This window comes from Manis javanica, chromosome 12 (genome assembly GCF_040802235.1).
Source record: "Manis javanica isolate MJ-LG chromosome 12, MJ_LKY, whole genome shotgun sequence".
Classification (NCBI taxonomy): Eukaryota; Metazoa; Chordata; class Mammalia; order Pholidota; family Manidae; genus Manis; species Manis javanica.
In genome coordinates this window covers 106579132-106601971 of record NC_133167.1, presented here as the reverse complement: position 1 = coordinate 106601971, position 22840 = coordinate 106579132, and the positions used below count along the sequence as shown (strand labels likewise).

The 22840-nt window shown below is 36.5% G+C and overlaps 1 protein-coding gene across 5 annotated transcripts in view; it reads right to left on the bottom strand.

The window, feature by feature from the left end:
- Window positions 1-4410: 4410 nt before the first annotated feature.
- Window positions 4411-22840, bottom strand: part of VEGFC (vascular endothelial growth factor C) — an 81413-nt gene continuing 62983 nt past the window's right edge. For all 5 annotated transcript variants that reach the window (XM_036996310.2, XM_073219200.1, XM_073219201.1 and 2 more), the window contains 4 exons: window positions 15518-15669; window positions 8370-8476; window positions 7739-8072; window positions 4411-4914 (listed from right to left, as the gene is read on the bottom strand). In XM_036996310.2, the coding sequence (XP_036852205.2) occupies window positions 4800-4914; window positions 7739-8072; window positions 8370-8476; window positions 15518-15669 (708 nt within the window). In that variant the 3' untranslated portion in view covers window positions 4411-4799. The remainder of the gene's footprint in view (window positions 4915-7738; window positions 8073-8369; window positions 8477-15517; window positions 15670-22840) is intronic.

Genomic DNA, 22840 nt, shown 5'->3' with positions numbered 1-22840 from the left:
TTTATTTACTGTGTGCTCTGTGAAGAACATGAGCTTCCAAATATCATCAAAATTAAGAGACAGTATCTTAAAATGGAGGTCAGTCTATCAGTCCAAAGCCTGGGGCGGAACCACGGAAGCTGGGGGCGTCCAGCGTGACATGTCCCCAGCAGTCGGACTCCTCGTGTTTGCTCCTTCCCGTCAGACCAGCGGCAGTGACAGAGGGTGGGGACAAGCGGAGAGACAACCAGGGTCTAAACGCCTTTGTTTAAGCTGCATAGGAGATAGAACAAGGTAGTGCCTTGAAAAATGGGAGATAGCACTGTGAGGAATGGGCACATTAGTCATTTGTCACGCTTTAGGAAGGGTTCTGTGAATTCGCCATGGCACCTATTTAAAGATACAACACACCTGTATTGAAGAAAAGAGTTTTTAAACTCAGTGAACATATCAGCCACATAGATTTGCTGAGGTGTAACAATCTCAAAATTTTATACTGAGTTTAAATATATACATTTGTTTGCAAGGAAAATTAATTTTCAATAAGATCAAGAATATGTGCAGCTGCCCTAAAATGATGAAAAAATTCCATGACTTTAACAACACACTACAAATATAAAGTCATAGAAAGTTGTGTGTATTGAATGTACATGAAACATTTTTTCTTCTCTTAAAAGTATTTATAACTTTTATTTGTAAAATTAAGTATTTCTCATGGAGATAATTTTAAATTCTTTTTTATCCAGCTAGTTATTGTTTAGTAGATTTAAAAGACGTTTTTAATGGGGTCTCACAATTATTTCTATCCAATCAAAACAGTTATTGCTGTGTGGACAGTCATGTCTCACCAAGCCTGATACATAATCATCCCTGGTGGGTGAGTCCATGGCAGCATCTGGGCATTTTGACCTGTATAGTTGCAGATGATATAGATGCACGGTCCCAGTGGTACAAGCCCGATAACTAATGAAATCCTCTCATCATAATTCCAGATGGTAACAAGTCCATTTCTGGTTCAGTGGTCTTGCCTGGATGAAATACAGTATATGTGCATCTCTCTAAGGTCTGGAAACAGAGCATGGGGAGTTTAATTTTTGCTTCCTTGTGAAAGTGGCTTGCTTTGGATTTTAAGGTTATTGCTTATTCCAAGAATTGAAGGAAATTTCCCAGTGTCTCCATGTGTGACCACCTTTGATATGAAGAAATCAGTAAGAACAATGCACTGAGCTGTCGAAATTAATTTGAATTTAAGTAGAATTAGAATTACAGTACAAGGGAGACAAGTTTTTCATTTATAATTTCTTACATGAAATAAAAGATTAATATTTCTTCTTGTTGGGGTCACTGACCTGAAGAACGGAGCTTCCCTGAAGTCCTTAAAATTTTTTTTCAGATTTTCAAACTATCAGACCCCATTTACACTCTCATAAAGGATGTTTCTCAATTTTTTGAGAATATTATTACACCTCAACAAATGTAACTATGTGGCTGACATTTCATTCATTAAAAAAAATGCTTTTCTTAAGTACATGTGTCATATCTTTAAGTACTTGCCATTGGGATTTCACTGAGCCCTTCCTTATGTGTAACAGATTCATCTGCTAATTTGTTGTGGTTGTTTTTCTGTATGTAGTTTAGTACAAACTTCATAATTTTAGAGGCAGGACTCATATTTTAGAAATCTATATAAAAATTAGACACGTCAGCACTTGCTCTTCTACTGCAGCAGAGTGAAATAGTATTTTTATGTCATTCTCATTTTCAGTTCAAAAGGTAAACTCCCCTAAAAAGCATCCTTTGAAAAAATCTGAATATAAGCTTAGATCTTGGGGGCAGCACAATACTGTAGATCAAGTGTGAACCTTTGTTGAGCTCTTACCCCAGCATTTCCCAGGTGGATGAACATGGGAATCTACCCTCGTGAGGAGCTGCAGAGATTGGCAATATGCCGAAGCAGCTGCCGCAGTGTGAACTCTCTCGCCCGCTGAGTGGAGCTTCCTCAGAGCGGGGTACCCCCTGGGAACGACGAGAGTGCATGGAGGAAGTGAGTGGCCCTTCCTCCGCCTCTCAGAGAGGTGCCTTCTGGGTACGCCACCGAGTGCCGCCTGTTGTCACACTCACACCTCCGTTCCAGTGCTGTGCGTAGGGAGGACAGAGGTTAGTTTTAGAAGTTCCAATAATGCAATGAATTGCACTTAAGCAGTTAGCAGATGTCAAAACCCACTTCCAAAAAAATATCTAGACATTAAATCTTATACAACTGCTTACCAAGCATTTTTTTCCTTGAGTCATTTAAACTGAATAGACAGCATTAAGTTTCTACACATAAAATTCTGTGTATAAATTTCCTAAGATTTGGATATATTAGCTGTTGGTGTAAGTTTTCAATGTTTTCTCATCTTTATCCTTTAGGTTTATCTGGATTGGTATCTTGGGACTCTTGGAGAGTTTATGAACATGGCTGAATCATATTTGCTAATATTCTAAATAATCGTTTAGCTTTATCTCCAGTCCATCTTAACTGGCACAATGAAATCCCATTTATTATAATGTAGTGAAATGAGAATTTTATGGTCCATAAAATTGTTTGCGAGTATCTCTGTGAGGCATTGTCTTTGTCCTCGCCACTCTTGCTTTTGATCAAAATTAGTCCATCTTCAGGGACAATGTCATGTTTTACTGGCATGTGTCACACTGGAATTTTTGATCTAGTGATCTTTTTTGGCTTACCCATGTATTCTGAGAAACTGATTGTCAACACATAGTTTAGATTTTTGTAAGCTGTTAACATGCATTTTATCAGCTATTTTTAATATTTTTTACATAGTTTTAGGGGGCTCAGTTGAAACTTAGGATGGATTTTTTTTCTAAATTAGCTAAAAAAAAGAATATATTTCAAATGTGTCGAAGCTAAAAATGACTGACCAGATCGGCAGAACAGATTAAACATATATATATATGTTTGCTTACATTTTTGATTGACACACATGTGATGAAAAATGATTTGAGTTGAATCTCAGCTGAATTTCACAGATGGTTACCATTTTATTTTATGCACAAGGGATTGTACTTCCCCATGAGGCGGAAAGATGTTTTTTATTTTTATTGCATTTTTTCCTTTTGTAGTCACCCATTAATTTTGTTCTGTTAGAGAACTTTTCATGAAACTGTAGCTGTTGCTAAACTAATCTTTTTCCTTTGTTTTACTATTAATATTACTATTGGTTTTTGCTGTTCTTAAGTGGGAAAATTACCTAGACCTTAGCTGGTACACAGAATGTACAATGCATGTATTTTCTGTCTAAAGGCTTCAGAGTTATCTTTACTAAAAAACAGGAGGATGGTCCAGAGAGAATTTCAAAAGATGATTTTTTTCCCCCAGTACATGAAAAATCTTTCTTGATGAACTACATGTTAAAGTTATGCCGAGCATATAATTGGAACTGAGTAAACATTGTTTTTTTAAAGTCAGTAGTGAAAACACTCAGAATGTTTAAGGAATCAATTTTCTAATTAAATATTTTCAAAGAAAATAAGTTATTTTATATAGCAAAACATGATGACACTGGCATTTTGTATTATACTGAGTAGATACCATTTTTAAAAAGTTGCTATATGAAATTTGCAGTCTTACAAAACGTATCTTTACATAACTGTATAGAATTTTTTTTTCTTGTCAGGACTAATTATTTTTATGTATTTGTTAGTGGCTATATTTTTTTATGTATTTGCCAGTAGCTGTTTTCATTTCCTAGTAGCTTTGTCATATCAGCAAATAATCAATTCTCTGTCAACAAGCAAACCACTTACTTGGTTGCATTTATGTAGGTAAAATATTTGCTCCTAGATAAAAGTATTTTAGTGATGCCTTTTAAAAAATGAAACAAGCATTTCAGTTGTGTGACTGAAATGTTTTCTTCTTAACATATATGAGCATTTAAATGTTATTTCCAGTTTGTTTTATATGTGTTGGATAGAAACACTGCAGCTAACAAAAATATTTTAGCTGGTCGGAAGTTAAATATTTAGAAGATTCTTTCTGAGTAAAATATTTTAAAGCCATTCAAATACATTCTGAGGGATATTATACCAAGAGTCTGAATCCTCCAGTACACTGAATAACTTTTAGTCACATGGACACGCTAAGCAGACTATCTGATAAGATGATAAGTTCTGTATTGTTTCATTTGGCTATAAAATGAAAGCATCATGTGCTAAAATATTTATAATCATTAAATAATTAAGAGATGGGTTTAACTAAAAGATAATAGCAACTGTTGTCCCTGTGAAACTTTCTTGTACAGAATCACACATTTTCATAACAGTCAAAATCTGACATCTTGTTAGAGCATAAGGACAGGAGGATATCAATGTTTTCATAAAACCAGGTTTTGCTTATAGTGTAAGATGGTATGGACTGAACTTACCAGCTTGTAATACAACTTTCATTTTATTTTAGACATATTTTGCATGATACAAAAATATTGATCACAGTGAGCTTTACCAATTGTTATTGCTATAAAAATGAATGCAGAAACAATATTTTTAGTGGAAATAAATTATATAGTCATTATTTCTTTTTAAATCAGAAGAGAAACACCTCGATTGTATGGTCGTTGGCAGAAAACCAGTCTTTAAAAGAGGTCTTTGGCAGAGGAGCCCCAGTCCGTATCTGTAAAGTTACCCACGTGTTTCAGAAAGCACTGCCCCTTGTCTTTGTTACCGTGGTCCCACAAAGGCCTCTCTGCGCATAGACAGTTCTAAATAGTGGCAACAGTTCTCCGTGACAGAAAAATGACGAGCTGGAAAATAGTACAGTCTTAGTTCATATGCGGTCTTTTCCAGTATGAGGGGACACAGCGGCAAACTTCTTCACTAAATGAAAGCCCCTGCTCACAATGCTTCAGCCGGTTTGTACACGGTCTCCTGTAACAACTAGGAAAATGAAGAGGGATACACTTTGTTCAAGAACAAGGCTGTGCACATTTATTATACTGCAAATGCAGATACGTGATTTTCTAAATTTAAACCTAGAACAGAGCTACTCATTTTATCATAAAATTGCTCTTAGCTTTATATATTGTTGAAGTTTGTGCTTAGAATTACAAAATTTAGGAGCAATAGAAAAACCTTAAGTCTAGCTTGCTTTTATAGCAAATGGGAGAATGAGATGCTTATAAGCATTAGTTCTTTTGAAGTGCTGTCTGCTTTGGGGATAAAAGTAAAAAACAGATTTGAAAAGTGAATGTTTAAGGTCTGCCAGTTTAGTATGTTTGCAGCGCATGGCAGACTTCACAGCCTGGGACCTGTACGGAACCCACACTTGGCGGCGGTGAAGCCCGGCCGTTTGGCAGGGCTGTGGTCCTCAGTGAAGAGCCCACCCTCGCTCTTGTCTCTCTGCTGGGCTCCATGTGAAAAAAATGGGGTCTGGGGAAAGGGAGGAGGGGGACTGCTCACTGTGGGGCTCCCTCTCCTCCCACCCTGGACTTTAGTTTCTAGTAGTGGTGAACGGACAAAAGATGAAGCAGGCAATGGTGCCGGCAGCCCTGTCGCCCCCATGAATCGGAGCCCCCTTTGAGGGGTTTGGAGTATGAGTGCCTAATGTGTGAATGGGTGTCCAGGAGAAATGCAAGGTGACCTGGCGTGGAAATCAAAAGAGCACTACAGAGGGGCTCCAAATATAATTTTGGAACTCCATTTCTTGTCCTCTAGAAAAGAAAGCTCATCTAGTTAAAACAGTTTTTTACTTCTAAATGCAAATGCATTGTTATGACCACTGGTATTCCTGTACAAAGAAGATACGGTTCTCATTGATCAATGGAAGTTGCTGATTAAGGCACTGAACCAAAGAATATGTATTTTGCCTCCCACACTTTGGGAATAAATATTAAGACAAAATGAGGAGTACATATTTTTTCAAAGTATTAACCTATCTTTTTTTGCTTTAATATATGCATAAAGCCTGGAATATGTACACTTAGAAAAATGAACATAGGCAGAGTTTCAGTAAATGGAAAGTCTACATGAAATGATATATACTATTAGATATAAATGATAGGAACTGTTACTACTAAGTTAATAATAAGAATTCTGTAGACAATTATGATGACTGGTTAGTCTTATATAAATATAAACATTTCAGGTTTTTCAGTATATACAAGGTTCATCCAGAGGTATTCAATTTAAAAATGGTTTAGTAATATTTAATACAGTTTAGTATCTATATATTATTTTGTACTTTCAAAATATCTTTCTTGTAATTAGGGACATACAAGTAAAATTGGAATATAGTTATTGCTGAAAATAATTTAAAGAGGAAACAAAAGGATTCCTATAAGTTATTCTGAAACAATAATGGAAGAAAAAATATTTTCATCAGCGAGATACTTGAGTCACTGACATTTTCTTACAACGTAGCTAAAATATTAGTGCGGATGGATCATCAGAAATATAAAATAAAAGGGGAACATAAAACTCTAGAGAATCAAAAAGATGAACACCTTTAGTGAGAAAAAAATAATGATGAACATTAATGCAAATACAAAATTGTAAATAAATGAAATGTAAGTTTTAAGTCATGGGAATACTAGTCTTGTTGAAAAGGCCTTATCACCATCCTTACATAGCGGGCTGGAAAAGAGGAGCCCGTGAAGGTGAGGAAGAACAAATGTCTGACAACGACAAGGACAACCACGAGAGTACGGCCAAAAAACAGAGGAGCACTTAAAAAAGACAGAGGAAGGACCAGACCCACGGAGACCACCTTGTCCACTGGATTTGGCGACTAAGAGCCTGCTGATACCTTATGCGCACTTTTTCATGAGTTTGTGGGCATTACCCAGATACAGGAGGTTGAATCAATGAGAGAGGAGAGGTGAACACAAATGCCAAACACCTAGCGTCGGAAAACGTGGAAGACAAGGACAGAGCGTGGTTGCCCAAGTATGCTCAGCATCACAGTACAATGCTAAGAAAACAGAAGAAATTGGGGAAATTTTATAAATTGAGGGAAAAGGAAGATAGAGTTGCAGATGCCAAGGACATGGAAGAGAGAAGGCAGAACTGGGACAATGCTGAACATATATGGGAAGAAATGTCAGAAGCTCAGATCTGTCTTAATTGTAGACCACCTCATTCTCAGATTAAAGAAGTTTAGGGATTACCACTGAAAGTGAGTCTAACGGCTTTGTTTTTTTTTCTTGGTGAACAAGGGGGCAAAATCAAGGTTTAAGGAATCAGTCTCGAATAATCTTTAACAACATACTAATTTACTTCTCTAATTCTATTAAATGCTTATTTTTTATTTCCAGATATAATCCTACAATAAATGGTACTACCCTATGCTATGTAAATTTAGCACAGAATTTTCTGCACTTAGAATTGGTGTCCTAATTTCATCCGATGGTATCATACTTTTTGGTGGGGGGCAGTTGTGCATTGCCTGGATGTATTTTGAAAATCCTTCACAGGCGACTTCTGTCTCCCAACTTGTGTTAAGCACCACTACCTTAGCCTCTGGGACTGGGATTTAGAGTGCATTCTGAGCTTAGATCTGATTTTGGGGCACCTCTCCTGCCTTTTGGGGGAGCACACACAGCCTCATGAAAGGTTCTTATCAGTTAAAAAAATATCAGAATTCTGTCTTCCAGAATTTACTAGTCTCCTAACAAGCAAAGGCTATTTTGGTTGAGAAAACTGCTTTTGGTTTAGAAACTATTTCCAGTAACAGAAATGAATACTATTTATGAAGATTTCTTACCTGCATGTTTGATGTTGAAACTTCTTTCCTTTTAGGAAGCATTTCTGTGAATTTTCTGTACATTCACAGACACATTTTCCGGGGTTCAGGGGTTGATTTCTTGGGCAGGTTCGTTTACATATGCACTGGCATGTGTTTTCATCAAATTCTCTGTTGGCCCCACATGACTTCGGGAAAAGTTTGTTTTTACAGACACACTGGCATGAGTTTCTGTCTAGTTCTTTGTGGGGTCCACAGCTGGAGGGCTGAAGTCCTCTTCTGCAGACACATTGACAGGTGTCTTCATCCAGCTCCTTGCTGGGTCCACAGATGTCAGGGAATCCATCTGCAGAGTCTAGACAGGCAGACATCTTTATGGCAACTTACTGGGTTCTGGGTGTGGTATGAAACTTAGAAGCATTTATAGTGTTTTTCTGTTTATGTTTTTCATTAAAGGGATGTGTATAAACAGGGACATGTCTTCCTTTACAAAGAAATGCCAAATAATACCAATGCAAAGTATGACCTGTTTTGTAGTCACTTATTTCAAAGTCAATGATATGAATATTGTACATGTGATTTTAATATTAAAATACTTGTTAATCAAATAGAGACACTTGGCATTTAGTCTTTAAAATGCCATTCTGCTTACCATCTCCAGCACTAGAAGAAAAAATAAGATCTTGCTGAGCCAGGCACCTGCAGATGTGATCATTCCATATGTAATCCGTGGGACAGGTCTTGTTTGCAGGCTGGCACCTTTGGAGAGACAGACAGGTTAAGCAATAATATAACGGGTAGAAGCGATCATCTTTTTTCTCCCCATGTAGTATAAAATCAGTATATGTGTGTAAAAAGCTTCAAAATGATGTAACGGTATATGAAATGTGACAGTTCCCTCTTAAACCACCCCACCCACATGTGCTGTCAAATTTTGAATCCCAGAGGTGAACACTGTTAGTGATACGGGTCTGACCTCACTCCAGACTTTTAGCTTTTTAAGGCAAATCCATCTACTTGTATAGTCACATAGTGTTTTAGTTTGTGCAAAAATGGGATAAACCTTTTATATTATTCTGAAATTTCCTTTTTCCACTAAACAGTATATTATGGACATGTGTATATGTCATTTCATCAAGTTCTCCATTCTTTTTAGTGGTTGTAGCGTAGTTCATAAAGTGGATGTACTATAATTTATTTTATTAAGCTATTGAAGTTCCTTCCAATTTTTGGCTTTTCAGACAATTCTACAGGAAACATCCTTGTACATGTACCTTCACTGACTTATTTCTGAAGCACAGACCCCATAACTGTAAAGGATCCAATAATACAAAATTCACACTCACACTCCACGGTCAAGGAATATGAGTTTTTGTTTTTCTTCCCTCCTTCCCTCCCTTTCTTCCTCATTCCGCTTCTCCCATCCTCGCATCTTCCTTATTTATCTTAGTAAAAATGATAAACATATGGGCTTCAGTCAGGTTCACCAATGTTCCTTTGATGTTCCAGTCATGTCCCACTGTTGTCTAATTAGGACCCTTCCTGTTGGCGTCTGTACAGCACGACCCCTTCATTTAGACTGTTTCTCTGCTTTCTGGAGTGAATTGATATCACAGGATCATCTTGTCCATTTCTCCTTCACACCAGAATCAGCCATTCCTTCCAGGACCCCTAATTCTTTTTGTTGGAAGATGGCATTTAAACGCTACCATTTGGAATTAGGTGTGTTCTATGCCATCAGAAAACATTACCTCTAGACCTTTTTAGGGGGAGAGCTAGATAATGTGGGTATACCCCACCGAATGTGTCCCTGGTTAATGTTTACTTGTTAGAAGGATTGGTAGCTTTTCATATCCTAACTTACACAATATACAGAAACCTCTCACTATCTCATTTCCCAGCTGATGTTAATAATGTAAGGCCAGTATCTATTTACATCCTTCACACTCCATATAATATTGTAAACAACATTAGAAGTCTTCACAAGTGCACTGAGTGTAAACTGATAGGCCATGAGCTTTGGACATTGCTGAGAAAAATTCAGTCATACTCAGTGTGGTGACACAATGTTACACCTTTCTTTCAAAAATAGCCTGATTTCTCTTACAGCATCAGAGTAAGGAATTTTTAAAATTAAGGTATTATTGATGTACACTCTTACGAAGGTTTCACACAAAAAAACAATGTGGTTACTACATTCACCCATATTATCATGTCCCACCCATAACCATTGCAGTCACTGCCCATCAGTGTGGTAAGATGCCACAGAGTCACTATTCATAGCAAGGAATTTTTGAACAGAAGTATAAGCACATCTCCATTTTGTAACCATTTATTCCTTGACCTCCACTTCTGGGAATTTGTTAAAGCTTTACCATCTACAAGTCTCTACAGCAGCTCTAGGACTCAGAAAATTTCTATTCATTCCTTTCCCTAGACTGTCCCTGGTCTCTCACCCACACCATTATCTCTCAATGACTGCCTTCATCTCATGCCATTCTCCCTTCATAATTTTCTTCAAATGTCATGGTCATGTGTCCTTCAGCTTGGTGAAAATAGTCTATTATGGGACATTTCCTTGAATTTACTTTGATTTTTTAACAAGTTTTTGATTGTTGTGTATTATTTGCTATACCATATCATAAGCTAATAATTTTTCATACAGGTTTCAAATAGTCCATGTAACCACATACAAAACAATCCTGTATAAATACCATCATACCTGATTATCAAGGAATTTTGCATCCTATTATGATAGTGTTACTTTTCTACAGCATTACTGTCTTTTAAGTTATTTTTAGAAAATTGGTTATGTTTGGGGCTTACCTACAATATTTTGTGAAGTATTTGTGACGTTTCAAAGACTGTGAAGTTTCATTTTGATTTTGTCAAGTTCAACCAAATCACACTGATGATTATTTTTAATAAATGTCCACATTGTTATTCCAAATCCACCAGTTATTTTCTAAAAAATTTTACTAGACTTTTGTTTTTTTAATCAGTGTTAGGTTTACAGAAAAACTGACCAGAGAGTACCAAGAGTTCCCATATAGCCCTTTACCCACTCTCCTAGTTGGCTCGGTTATTAACATCTTGCATTAGTGTGGTGCATTGGTTACACCTGATGAGCCGATATTGGTATGTTATTAACTAAAATGCACAGCTTATATTAGGGTCTTTTTCTTGTATATTGTATGGATTTGGACAAATACTTAATGACATGCATCCATCATTATAGTATAATATGAATGTCTCACTGCCCCCAAAGTCCCCCATGCTCCCCCTCTGCAGCCCTACCTCCTTCCCTGGCACCAGCCAGTCATTTTGGTGTCACATCAATACTCTGATGCCCTCAACACATGTTCTTTTGTTGTCATTGTCTTGTTTTTGTTTTCCTCTCAATGAAATATGGCTGTGGTAAGATAATGAGACCAGTGGGTATTGTTGAGGGACAATTTTACTACATTTCTTGTTACTTACCTTTATTGATTCTTTGTTCTAATTCTGTTCATTTGAACTGCATATAGAAATAACCAATAAGCTGATACAGTAACTACTAGATTTCCATGGTTTCAACCTACCCTACTTCTGTCAACCTTGTGTATCCAAGCATATTAGAAAAAAAAGAGAAGAACACAGGCTTCTAGACTTATCCCGCCCTCATCCCATGCTGCAGTGCCCCAGTTCTGGTGGTCATCCGACTCAAAAATAAGCAGGCCTGTACTTGGCTAGCCAGTTGGTGACCACAGAGTGTGGCTCATGTTTTATGTCCAGGACCCAGACAGTGGCTAGGCTTTTGTATATGACAGGTTACTGCTTTACAACAATCACTTATATTTATACAAAAAGAAAAATTAGATTTGTAAGCCTAATTTTTTATATGAATGTAACTATTTCATCAGCAATTAAATTATTGAGTCTGGAAATGTAGGAAAAACCATGGAATTTTCAATTATCAGTCCTAATTACTATCTACTCCTTTTATATCCTAACAAACCCCAACTCTTGTCATTGTTTTTCCTGTCGGTAGCCTAACAGAACACAAGCAAACAGTAACATAAAAAGGTAGAAGCACAAATTAATGTGAAATCAATAAAAATACATACAAGGGAAGATAAGCATATGCATTTTATTTAGATATATTTCTGTTAAACATGTTCCTTTTTAAGGTAACGTATATATAGCCTTAAAATGAATATAATTCTGATTTGTATCCATAGTATTGAAGAAGTTAAACTTACTTAAGAACATTGATATGCAGTTTTTTCCTTAACCTCTGTCTATCCAATATTAGCCACTATTGCAAAAATGTAAGCAATCAACAACTGTGCAGATAGTCAGGTGTATTCAAGGACCATGTGTGATGAACTCAAGATGAACACAATAATCAAGGACTTTTTGGAATAGAACTATTGAAACATTTTACCCAAAGCTCTGGGGCCCTGAGAAGGAAAAGATACAGTTACTAATTCAAAATTATAGTTCATAAAAGGGGTCTTTTTCTTGGCTTTTCAAAAACTGTTTTTGTTGAGGAATAATTTACATACAATAAAATGCTCCTATTTTAATTTCATTGCCTTTTTACAAATTTATGCACCCAGTAACTGCCACCACGATCAAAGGACAGAACATTTCCATCACTCCCAAAGGCTCCCTGTGCCCCTTCCCAGTCAGTGCCCACTGCCTGCATTTTCAGGCAGCTACTGAATTGCTCCCTTTCAATCTAGATTGTTTGTCTTTTCTAGAGGTTCATGTAAATTGAATTGCATAATATATTTTTCCATCTAGTTTCTTTCACTCAGCTTAATATTTCTGAGATGCATTCATGTTGTTTGTAGCCACAGTTCATTCTTTTCATATTGCTCAGTAAAGTGTCACTGTATGGGTACATTACAATCTGTTTATGCATTCACCTCTGTTGCATGTTTGTGGGGAGGGGTTATAATATAAATGGTGGGTAGCGCTATGATAAAGGGAAATATTTCAAAATAATACTTGGTTTTACAGTTATATATGGGTTTATAACTACATGTAAAGTTACATAGTTATCTACTTTAAAACTATATATACTTTATACACACACATGAATATTACATGTACACATTCTTATGTTTGTACTGGCTTGGAATATAAAATACATTTCTTATTGTAATTAATGGTAAAAACACTAAAAACAGAGAGACAAGGAGATGAATTAGACATGAACCTTAGGGATAATAGTAAATCTGCCTTTCATGTCTATCTCTTGGAAGCCAGACCCTGTACGGAGCCCCACATAAGCATTCAGTGTTGTGCTCAATCCTCTTTACATCTTTACATGTCTATACTGCTGAAGCAGCTGAGGTCCAGGGATGTGAAATACCCAATCTTAGAGGGCTGAGTGGCAGCACACCTGGATTCAGGTCCAGAACTGCTTGCCCTGTGGTCCCGGCTCTTTTTGCTCTCATTTTTTGTCTTGTCTTGGCTTCCATGTTGTATACTTGTATGAATATGTCATGATGAAAATATGAGTAAAACATGCAAATGCTACAAGATACCTATGGATAACTGAGTTCCCTTACATCACGAGCATTAGTTGATCACTGCAGCGTATTGTTAGCCCCCACTTCTGGAGTGTGATTTCCCTCTCATCTGTAAATCAGGCTGATACTGTGACCAACTTAGCAGATGATCATTTTGAGGCTTAAAGGTGACAATGTATATAAAGGGCAGAAAGTACATTAAGGGCTCAATTACTTTCAAGTACTATTAGCTGGATATTACAGAGAAAATAAACCTACTTGAAATGTTCTCACACTCCAGTTTCACTGACCTAGCCCTGTAAACCCATGCAAAGACCAAGTCAATACAGTAATAGCTGTGGGCTTTCAAGAAGCAAAGGTAGCCAAGGTATTAAGGTAAGAAAATGCAAGAGAAAGACCTTTATGTGAACTCTGAGAAGTGGATAGGGCTTTGGAAAGACAGAAGAGAAAGGAAGTCTATTTTAATCAGGGCCAGAATAGAAACAAGATACAGAACAGGAAATGAGCTTGGTGTTGAGGAAATCAGACTTTGTGAATAATCGGAAGCAAACAAGAGAGGAAGCTGACACCAGTACAGGGAGGTGAGAAATTTGTGGTCAGTTCTGCAAGTGATTGTAAGCCACTGACAGTTTCTGGGCAGGTGAATGAAGTGATGCCTTGTAAGTTTACTTGTGACCATATACAAGAGTTGAGAAAGAATCGAGACAAGAAAACTAGTACTGACACCATGAATTAAATCAGACGTGAATGCAGAGTGAACTGGATGGAAATTAAATACAAGTTTAGGTTACAGCATTTTATGTACCCTCTCTCCCAAAATATCAGAAACAGAAGTAATTAATGACAACTATGTGATTTCAAGGCCTCAAAGGGTACCAGAGAATATTGCTGTGGACAATGTATAAGTATGGGATTTAAAATGTCTTAATAAAGGGATTTGGTTTTGTACCTATTATATCTAATACAGTTATAAACAGCAATATAAAGTAGATTTTGTTATAATATTATAAGTCAGTCTTGAATTATAACTTTGGAAAGCACAGAGATAACTTTAGAAGCACAGAGATATGGCTGAAATATTCAGGATGGGTGAGTTGCCGAGGGAGGCAGGTGAGCACAGCCCTCGAGCTGCATGGAACACATAGAAACATCTGGTGGGGGTGTCTCCACACGTATTAGCATGAATTTATTCACAGATGCCTGTGATCTTTTCATTCTCACATCAAGGAGAACAGAACTCTGTTAAATTTGGCTATCCTTGAGTTTTTCCTAAAGTGTCCCTGGAAAGAAAGATAAGACCTCCTATCTGACACGCTAATAAGTAAAGTGGCACAGAGAATCGATTAGGAAAACTGCTATTAGCATATCATATTTATTGTCAAGTTCCCTAAAATGCAAGGTTTAAAAATTTTTTTGGCAATATATATGTGTATTTGTATTTCTGCCCATCTGTTTATTTATATTATTGTTACAAATGTTGGAGTTATGCAAGTTTTATTCATATGCATATTCCACAAACCCTGGATACCCTGAAGAACAAAGACCTGCGTCCTCGTTCTGGGCTGAAAGTAACAGTTCCTAGGGCTTAGATGGCAGTGCGTAACCAGTCATTATAAACTATTGAGAGTCAACGCTTGGGGTTCTCTGCAGGTCCTTCTGTATGGAGGAATAAAGCATATGTGGCCATATACCAAACTAAAAATCTGGATGGGAAGAAAATTTGAATAACAAATGTTACTTTGAATGTTAAATTGAAGGTAAATTAAGAGAAAATATTATCAAGAAATTAGTATTTCAAAATTCAATCCTTGCTGAAATAAAAAATATCAGTAGATATAAAAAGAAAAAGTAATTGAGATTGAAGAAAGGCAACTGAATGCTGACAGATACAAAAATTATTTCTATGTACTTTCTGTTCTGGAGCATAAGTCTTATTAAGGCTTAAATATTTTTAGCTGTAACATCATTTTTAGTCTCCACAGCTGACTTCATGAATGTCATATCCATTTTAGGCTGTTACTGTTAGTGTGAATACGGGAAGGATATGTATTATATGCCACAGCAATATTTCTTTTAGATTGTGAACTACTTTGTCTATAAAATGGGCTTCCCTGTTCAGTTTAATTTTATTTTCATGGTGCACTATTAAATTTGTCTTCTCTTTTGATGCAAAGTATATTACAGCAAATTTCACAATTCTTTTAATGAACTATGTTTCCTTGAAAATTTGTATTAGATGTAGAATATGTAGAAAAAAACAGATTGAATTCATACTCACTGTGGTAGTGTTGCTGGCAGGGAACGTCTAATAATTGAATGAACTTGTCTGTAAACATCCAATTTAGACATGCATCGGCAGGAAGTGTGATTGGCAAAACTGATTGTTACTGGTTTGGGGCCTTGAGAGAGAGGCACTGTAATTTCAAACAACTACAAAGGAAGGGACAAAAAGAAGAAAAAATTATACAGATGCTAGAAAGCATTTTTATGGCAAATGTTGGAGTCCGAAAAAGAGTGGGGTTAACTCTGTATGATAGGCAGTGCTGCAGAGTATGTGCTGGACATTGAGGTTTTTGTGATTACAATGTAAAAACTATTTTGTTTCTAATCAGTATCCTTTATCAGAATAATAATAGACCATATGCTTGTCTCATGTCACTATAATAAAGCATATTAGAACTTTGATAACCAACTAATGATTACAGAGCAGAGATGTACTTGATCGATGTGTTCCAGGGAAAATAACTATTTCGGAGTCTTAGATTATCCCAGGGGTTTAAAAAGTGGCCCAGCTATAAATACATTTTTGATATAAGAGCAAAGCTTATGGCCACACACAATGTAGGTATGTTTGGTTAAGTCCTGTTTTATGTAAACTGAATTCATAGACATAAAATACTTAGATGTAAAATTGACTTCTATTCCGAATTACATTTCCACCTCAAAATAGCTTTACATTGGTCGAGATACCTTATGAATTTGATATGTTTGAAAGAAAAACACACACATTCATTACTTAATAAAGCTTTGCTTCTGCTATTTTGACAAAGGCATTATGAAAATAATAAGCTTAAAATACGATATGATACGTGATTATGAGTTAGTCTCAAATTTAGCTTATAAAGTCTCATTCTGAATGCCTTATTTATGGAGAACTTCAGTTATTCTCTTCCTTCTCCAAAACAGTTTTAAATTAAAATATACAAATAAGTTAGTGATTAAGTAGACCCTAAGTGGATTTAAGTGCCTCAAGTTCTTGAAATCTAATTATCAGTAATAATGGTAGAAGTGAAATACTGGCCATTACCAGATTGATAAGATCACTTTGTAGTAATTTAACTGTAGTTGGACCTTGTGTTATTTGTGTCTTTTGGCAATCTGAGCAGTGCTGAAAAAGATAGATACTCTAGAGCCTTGTGATTCCGCCCCTTGGTATTATTTCATGCCAAAAGATGAAGATCATTAAAAATATTTAGGAAGTACAATTAGTTGCCAATTTCGCCTCTACTTACAGGGGGTTTTATTGAACTGAATTTTGAAGAATGAAATACAGACATATCTAAATTATAAAATGTACATTTTGTTCATTTGAAATGTATTCATTATATATTCATTTACAAATTCAGAAACTTTCTTAGCGTAAGTGCCTTGGGAGGAAAGGGCGCAGGATCACACCCAGACAGGGCACTTTTATTAGCAACCCTTGTAAGTTGTGTGAACTAAGAAGTCATTTTACTTCTTTAAGCTGTATATTTCTTTAGAAATCAGTAAACTGAGGATAACATTTGATCCATTACTTCATGGCACTGTTATAAAAATTATAGAAGCTAACATACATAAATGTGATACATAAATTGAGTATGGATGTATTTATTAGTAGTTGCATATAGTACCAAACTTGCAGATTTTCTCTAGAATACTAACCATTCTAGATATAAAATGTCAACATATGGCTTCAGTGAATCCCAGTATTATGTTTTTAATCAGTTTCTTTTTTAAAGACATTTGTTTTTACAGTTTGGATGGAACCTTTTATTAGGTGAAATGTCATACTAGTAGAAATCCTTTGCACTATGTATGACTATTTTAAGAGGATTAATTCTGCAGTGTCTCTGTACACTACAGTTTTTCAACTTCTTATGACATCTTTGGGCCCTACATTAAGATCTAACATTATGGAAGAAATGTAAAATAGCTTAGAAAATACACAATTTATAATAAATAGCTTAATTTTTTATTTACATAATTTATGAATTATTTATTTAAACTAACAGTGAAAATGGCAGGAAGATGTACAGGTCAGCTCACAAAACTCTTTGAAGAATTTGTCTAATAGGCAGTTAGATATGTGTGTGTGTAGAGTTTAGAAGAGTCATTTAAAAATCACCAATATTAAAGTTACAATTGAAGTCTTGGACACTGATGAGGTTACGTGGTGAGATCATCCTTTATGACAAGATAAAGTGTCTAATAAAGACACTTGGGAGCAAATACACTTAAGCGGTGAAAAAAAGACTGATAGAGTAGTAAGTATGTCTGGGGAGAATCCTGGGTGTCTTGGAGATGGAGAACAGAGGGGTATTGTTAAACCAAGGGAAGCCAGAGAGAGGAGAGCTTTCAAAGGTGTGCGGGGTCACAGGGTCAGATGTCTCAGGGCAATCCTGTATGGTAAGGATGGAGTGGGGACAGCTGGGTACCCGTGGCCGGGTGGGAGCTGGAGGGCCGAGCTGCGGGGAGACGGGAGACTGGAGGAAGAAGGGTCAGGGGCTGAGGCCGCAGGACCATTTTAATCACTGTGGCTTTGGCATTGTCGCAGTGACAAGGCAGAGCAGAGCCTGGCAGGGAAGGAAAGGCTCTCTGAGATGCCAGCTCCTGCACAGGAGGTGCAGACGTGTTCCCACCCTCACCCCCTCAGCAGCCGCCCCGCTCTCAGTGGTGGCTGCTGTTCCAGATCCCCCCTTGGCACGTTTCCCGAGGGGAAGAAGCACCGGGAGCTGCCCTGGGTGGGTGATGCACCGGGAGCTGCCCTGGGTGGGTGATGCACCGGGAGCTGCCCTGGGTGGGTGATGCACCGGGAGCTGCCCTGGGTGGGTGATGCACCGGGAGCTGCCCTGGGTGGGTGATGCACCGGGAGCTGCCCTGGGTGGGTGATGTCCATCATCAGGATTTGCCATAAGCACCGGATGTATCTTTAGGAACAGGGGCTTTGCAAAATGTTCTAGGGACATGGAGAACAGCCCAATGCACATTAAGAAAGCATCTTCCTGGACAAATAAGCCCAGCTCTATACTTTTAAAGGGTGGAAGAGATTTGTGTTGGTGAATACACCAACCGAAGGAGTAAAGGGATAGGTGTAGAAAGGCATCAAAAGAAATCACTTCTTAGAAACTTTCTTCCTGTAAGTTTGAGTCTTTCATATGTCCCCCCTCCCCAAATAAATATATTTCAAATAACTGACAACTTCCCTCTTCTACTAGAGATAGAAGAATAACCAAAAACTTAGTCTTAGAAATAGACAGACATTAATTAGAGTTCTGTGCCTACAATTTATTCCTTCTATGACTTGGAAAAATCACCTAATTTTCCTTAGTCTCCATTTCTTCATCTATAACATAGATGGTAGTGTTGTTTGGGTGATGATGGTGATTCTTCAAAGTTGAGTTGAATCTTTGACACAAGAATTACAAAACTTTTTCTTTGTTCAAAATTTTTCCTTGTTTAGTTTTCAGTAATTTATTTATTGAGAACCTGTAAGATGCAGAATGCCTTTCTAGACTCTCAAGATAACAGTCACAGATCACTGGCTCTAGCCCTTACGCAACTTACAGTTAAACAAAATGAACAATGAGAGTGAATTAGAAAAAACTATGTATATATTATGTATACACACACATATATAATGATACTATGTTAGAATTTTTTAAATATCAAATAGTTTAACACAAATGCTATAGTGAGCAAGAACTTGCAGCTTAACTCTTACTGAAACCTGTGCTTGTCATAATACAAAGATTTGAACCAACATAGTTCATTTTCTCTCAAGAGTCAAGGTCTACCCAAACACATCAGTATTGAATACATAAGTAGTTTCTTTATATTTTAATAACAGAATCCTTGTACTATCATCAGCCTATTTTGTCCTTTATTGTACACACAGAAGGATTTAAGCTCATATAGTGAAAAATTTATGTACTATGTTCAGCATTAGCTAATTAATAATTCCATATATATGTGTGTACTTAGTCAATACTAATTGAAGATGGCAATTAAAATTTGGTATTTTGAACATGATAGTTCTAAAACAGTTTTATGCTATAAAGAGAATTGTTCTTGAACAATGTATCTAGGATCTAAATACTAATAAAATTCATTATGGAGACTGATGCTATACAGTATATGCCTATTAAAAGAGTTGCTGGTTTTGGAGAACATTAAAATGACTTATATAAAATTTATACTTAAACAAGGCTGGAAATTAAAAAAAAATCTAATTGTGTATTCTGTAAACCCGTAATAAAAAAGAGGAAATGACAAGCATTTCCAATGGAGAGGTTCCCAGTTGTTATCTACTGGCATTCTTTGATAAGGATATTTAATAGTCATTTCTCACCAACAAGAATGGAGTTCAAAAAGCCACGTTGTGAAACAATAGGTTGTTTACACCAGTATAGCAACAGTTGTAAAGCAATAATTCTTATTTCTACTTACATTATAGGCTATTCAAGAATAAGGTGTAGAAAGTCCTTACTTAGAAGATCCTAGATTATAGGTCAGTACTAAATTTTAAAGGGGTGTTTGTGTAGGTGCAAATATGAAACAAAATGATTTTTTTACAACATCTTTATGCCCCAAAATATAATCAGTTTCTCTTCAGAGCTTAATATCTCACTACCATACATAATTTAAATATTTCAACCTTGAGTCCATTCAATTAAGTATAGAAACAATCTGTGGCCTCTGGAAAGTGTGGTGAATAATTGTAAAATCAGATGGAAAAACCACACATTTAAAGAAATAATCCCTAAAAATGGGAAAAGGAAAAAATTGATGGTTTATTGTTGGCATATCAGCTGAGTATCTGCCAGCTATCAAGGGCCAATGGAAGTTAAACTGGGCCTGGGAAGAACACAGGAGAGCAGACCCTAACAGATTTACATCTTGTACTGAATTGGTTTTAATATACTTTTCTACATAAACTATCTATACAGAGCTACAATTAAAATAAAAATGCCAATTCAGGAGTTTTAGAAATACTGAATACAATTTTCCAACTCAGTCAGTACCTTGGGTTGGAAAAAAGTAGCATTTTAAATAGATGCATTAGTTTTTCTCTTAGGGCAAACATTATTCCTAAAGAAACTTCTGATAATTGGTATTGGTGTAGAGTTCTTTTTCCACATCTGGATAAAACCTGATTTCCATCAACTGTGCTTGTCAAACATTAATTAGCTAAAGATTCCAAACAAATCACATTCCATTTGTTGAATACATATGAATGTAATAAATTAAACTTTCAGACTGCCAGTGTTCTGTTTAATTAATGGAAGAACTATCTCTGTCCACAGTGCAAAATAATACTTCTATGTTCATTCCAGAGTTGCACATCTTACTTAGGCTTTGATAAATTTGGTGTAAAAGAACTTTTTAGGAAAAACACTCGGTTTAACTCAGATATTATCTGGAATGTTTTTGCTAACATATATGCTCATATTATTTCTTTATAAAATAATTAAAAAACAGGATAGTTGTTTCTTGTTTAGATGGCAACATAGAATTTTAAATAATGCTGTGCATATATACCACAGTGACATGGAGACCCTGCCTCCAGACAGACGGAGCAGGCGCCCTCGGCGGGCACTAAGGACACAGCCGGCAAACTCTGCAGTTTCTTCAGCTCCGACCCCAAGATGTCCAAGGAAGCCCCATGGACTTGTGTTCTTCTTTTGCTCATTCCTACCTTCAGCAGAACTATATAAGGTAAATATTAACATTTAAATAACTTTTTAATCCAAATGTTTGGCTCAAAAACAAACATTTGGATTTTCTTCTCCTACTTTTGTCAACAAATAGTTTACATTCTGCAAAATTGACTTTCTACTTTCTGGTTATACCTCTTAAATATACAGTTTCTCATTAGAAAATATACTGAAAGCTTATGTTTATGAAAGAGGTCAAAAAGACATCCAATGTACTTAACTTCTCAAAGTCACTTGGCTATTAGTTGGGGAGGGCTTTGAGGCAGTTGTTATCGATTCCTTCACTGGAATGCCTAGGGCATCTGGTTTTACTTCTCAGCTAATGGGTGGTTTCCTCACATGTTCTGATAACCTGCCCTTTACTAAGCCCCATTATAAAAATTCTGGGAAGTTTCTGTAACAAACTTGGGTTTTACTTAAGGTACATTGTCCTTCGATTCATATGATTCTAGTTGGTGAATTTTGTTGCTGAAAGATGTGTCTGAGACTCCTTTAACAAAACAGAAACTCCTTTTTTCCTTAAGAAAATAGAGCAGTAGGAAACTGCCTTTTACATTTGAAAGAAATCATCACATGCTCCATTTCGATTACACTGAAAATAAAAAAATAAATGAACTCAGGTGTTACTTAAGTACAAGGTTTTACAAGCTGCAGTATTAGTAAAAATGTTAAACACACGTGAAAACATTGCCTTCAGGAGTTTCATGCCCTCTTGGTTTGTAAACCTTGATAGTCATTTCGATAAGTCTTTGCACTTCTCTTTCACAACACAGTCTCTTTTTAATTACGTGGTGTTTTTCCCTGCTCTGTCAGTGCAGGGTCCATACATCACTGTGTAGCCGTGGTTCTTCGGAGTATGAAGCACCACAGAGTAGGTGCTTCACCACGCTTGCTTAATTGAATTTAAAGTGAAATTATGCCTCTTACTATAAAGAAAATCTGAGTGGACTCTTTGAGTCGAAAAGGCCATCATATTACGAAATCACGGAGACCCTTGGTGATTGAAGAGTGGTTTTCCCAGCTTTTGCTTTTCTCTCCTGATAACACAAATTTTCTAAGTAATGACAACCACACCAGGGCTTCAAACAACATTTATCAATATGTTGTTTAGTCCCAAATCTATGCTAAAGATCCAGTGACTGCTACAGAATGCTAGAATTATGTGCCCAATCTTCTTCTGGTATCTTCACTAAATACCACTCAGATTCTTCAAAATCAGCATATTCAAACTCTACCTTTGACTCCAAATCCGTTCCCTTTTATTTATGTATTCAATCCAGTTAGCGCCTAGTATTTACTATGTGCCAAATACTCCTTGTAACTCAGGATAATAACCAAACACAGTCGTTGTTTTTCATGGAGTTTAGAGCCTAGGGAATAAAATAACCTGACACATAAGGTGGTGATGGTAGAATATGGGCAATAAAGGCTGCCGTTGGAGCATACAACAGGATACCTTGGCCTAGGGATGAACAGACATTAGCTAGGTAAGCGGGGCTTGGGAATGGTGTGCAGGAGATGTTTCAACACAGGGCTCAGCCCTGTAATGATTCGGAAGTAAGAGATACTGACATAATGAGTAAAAGAACTTGGGTACTTGTGGAAAGTACCATGTGAGGGAACCC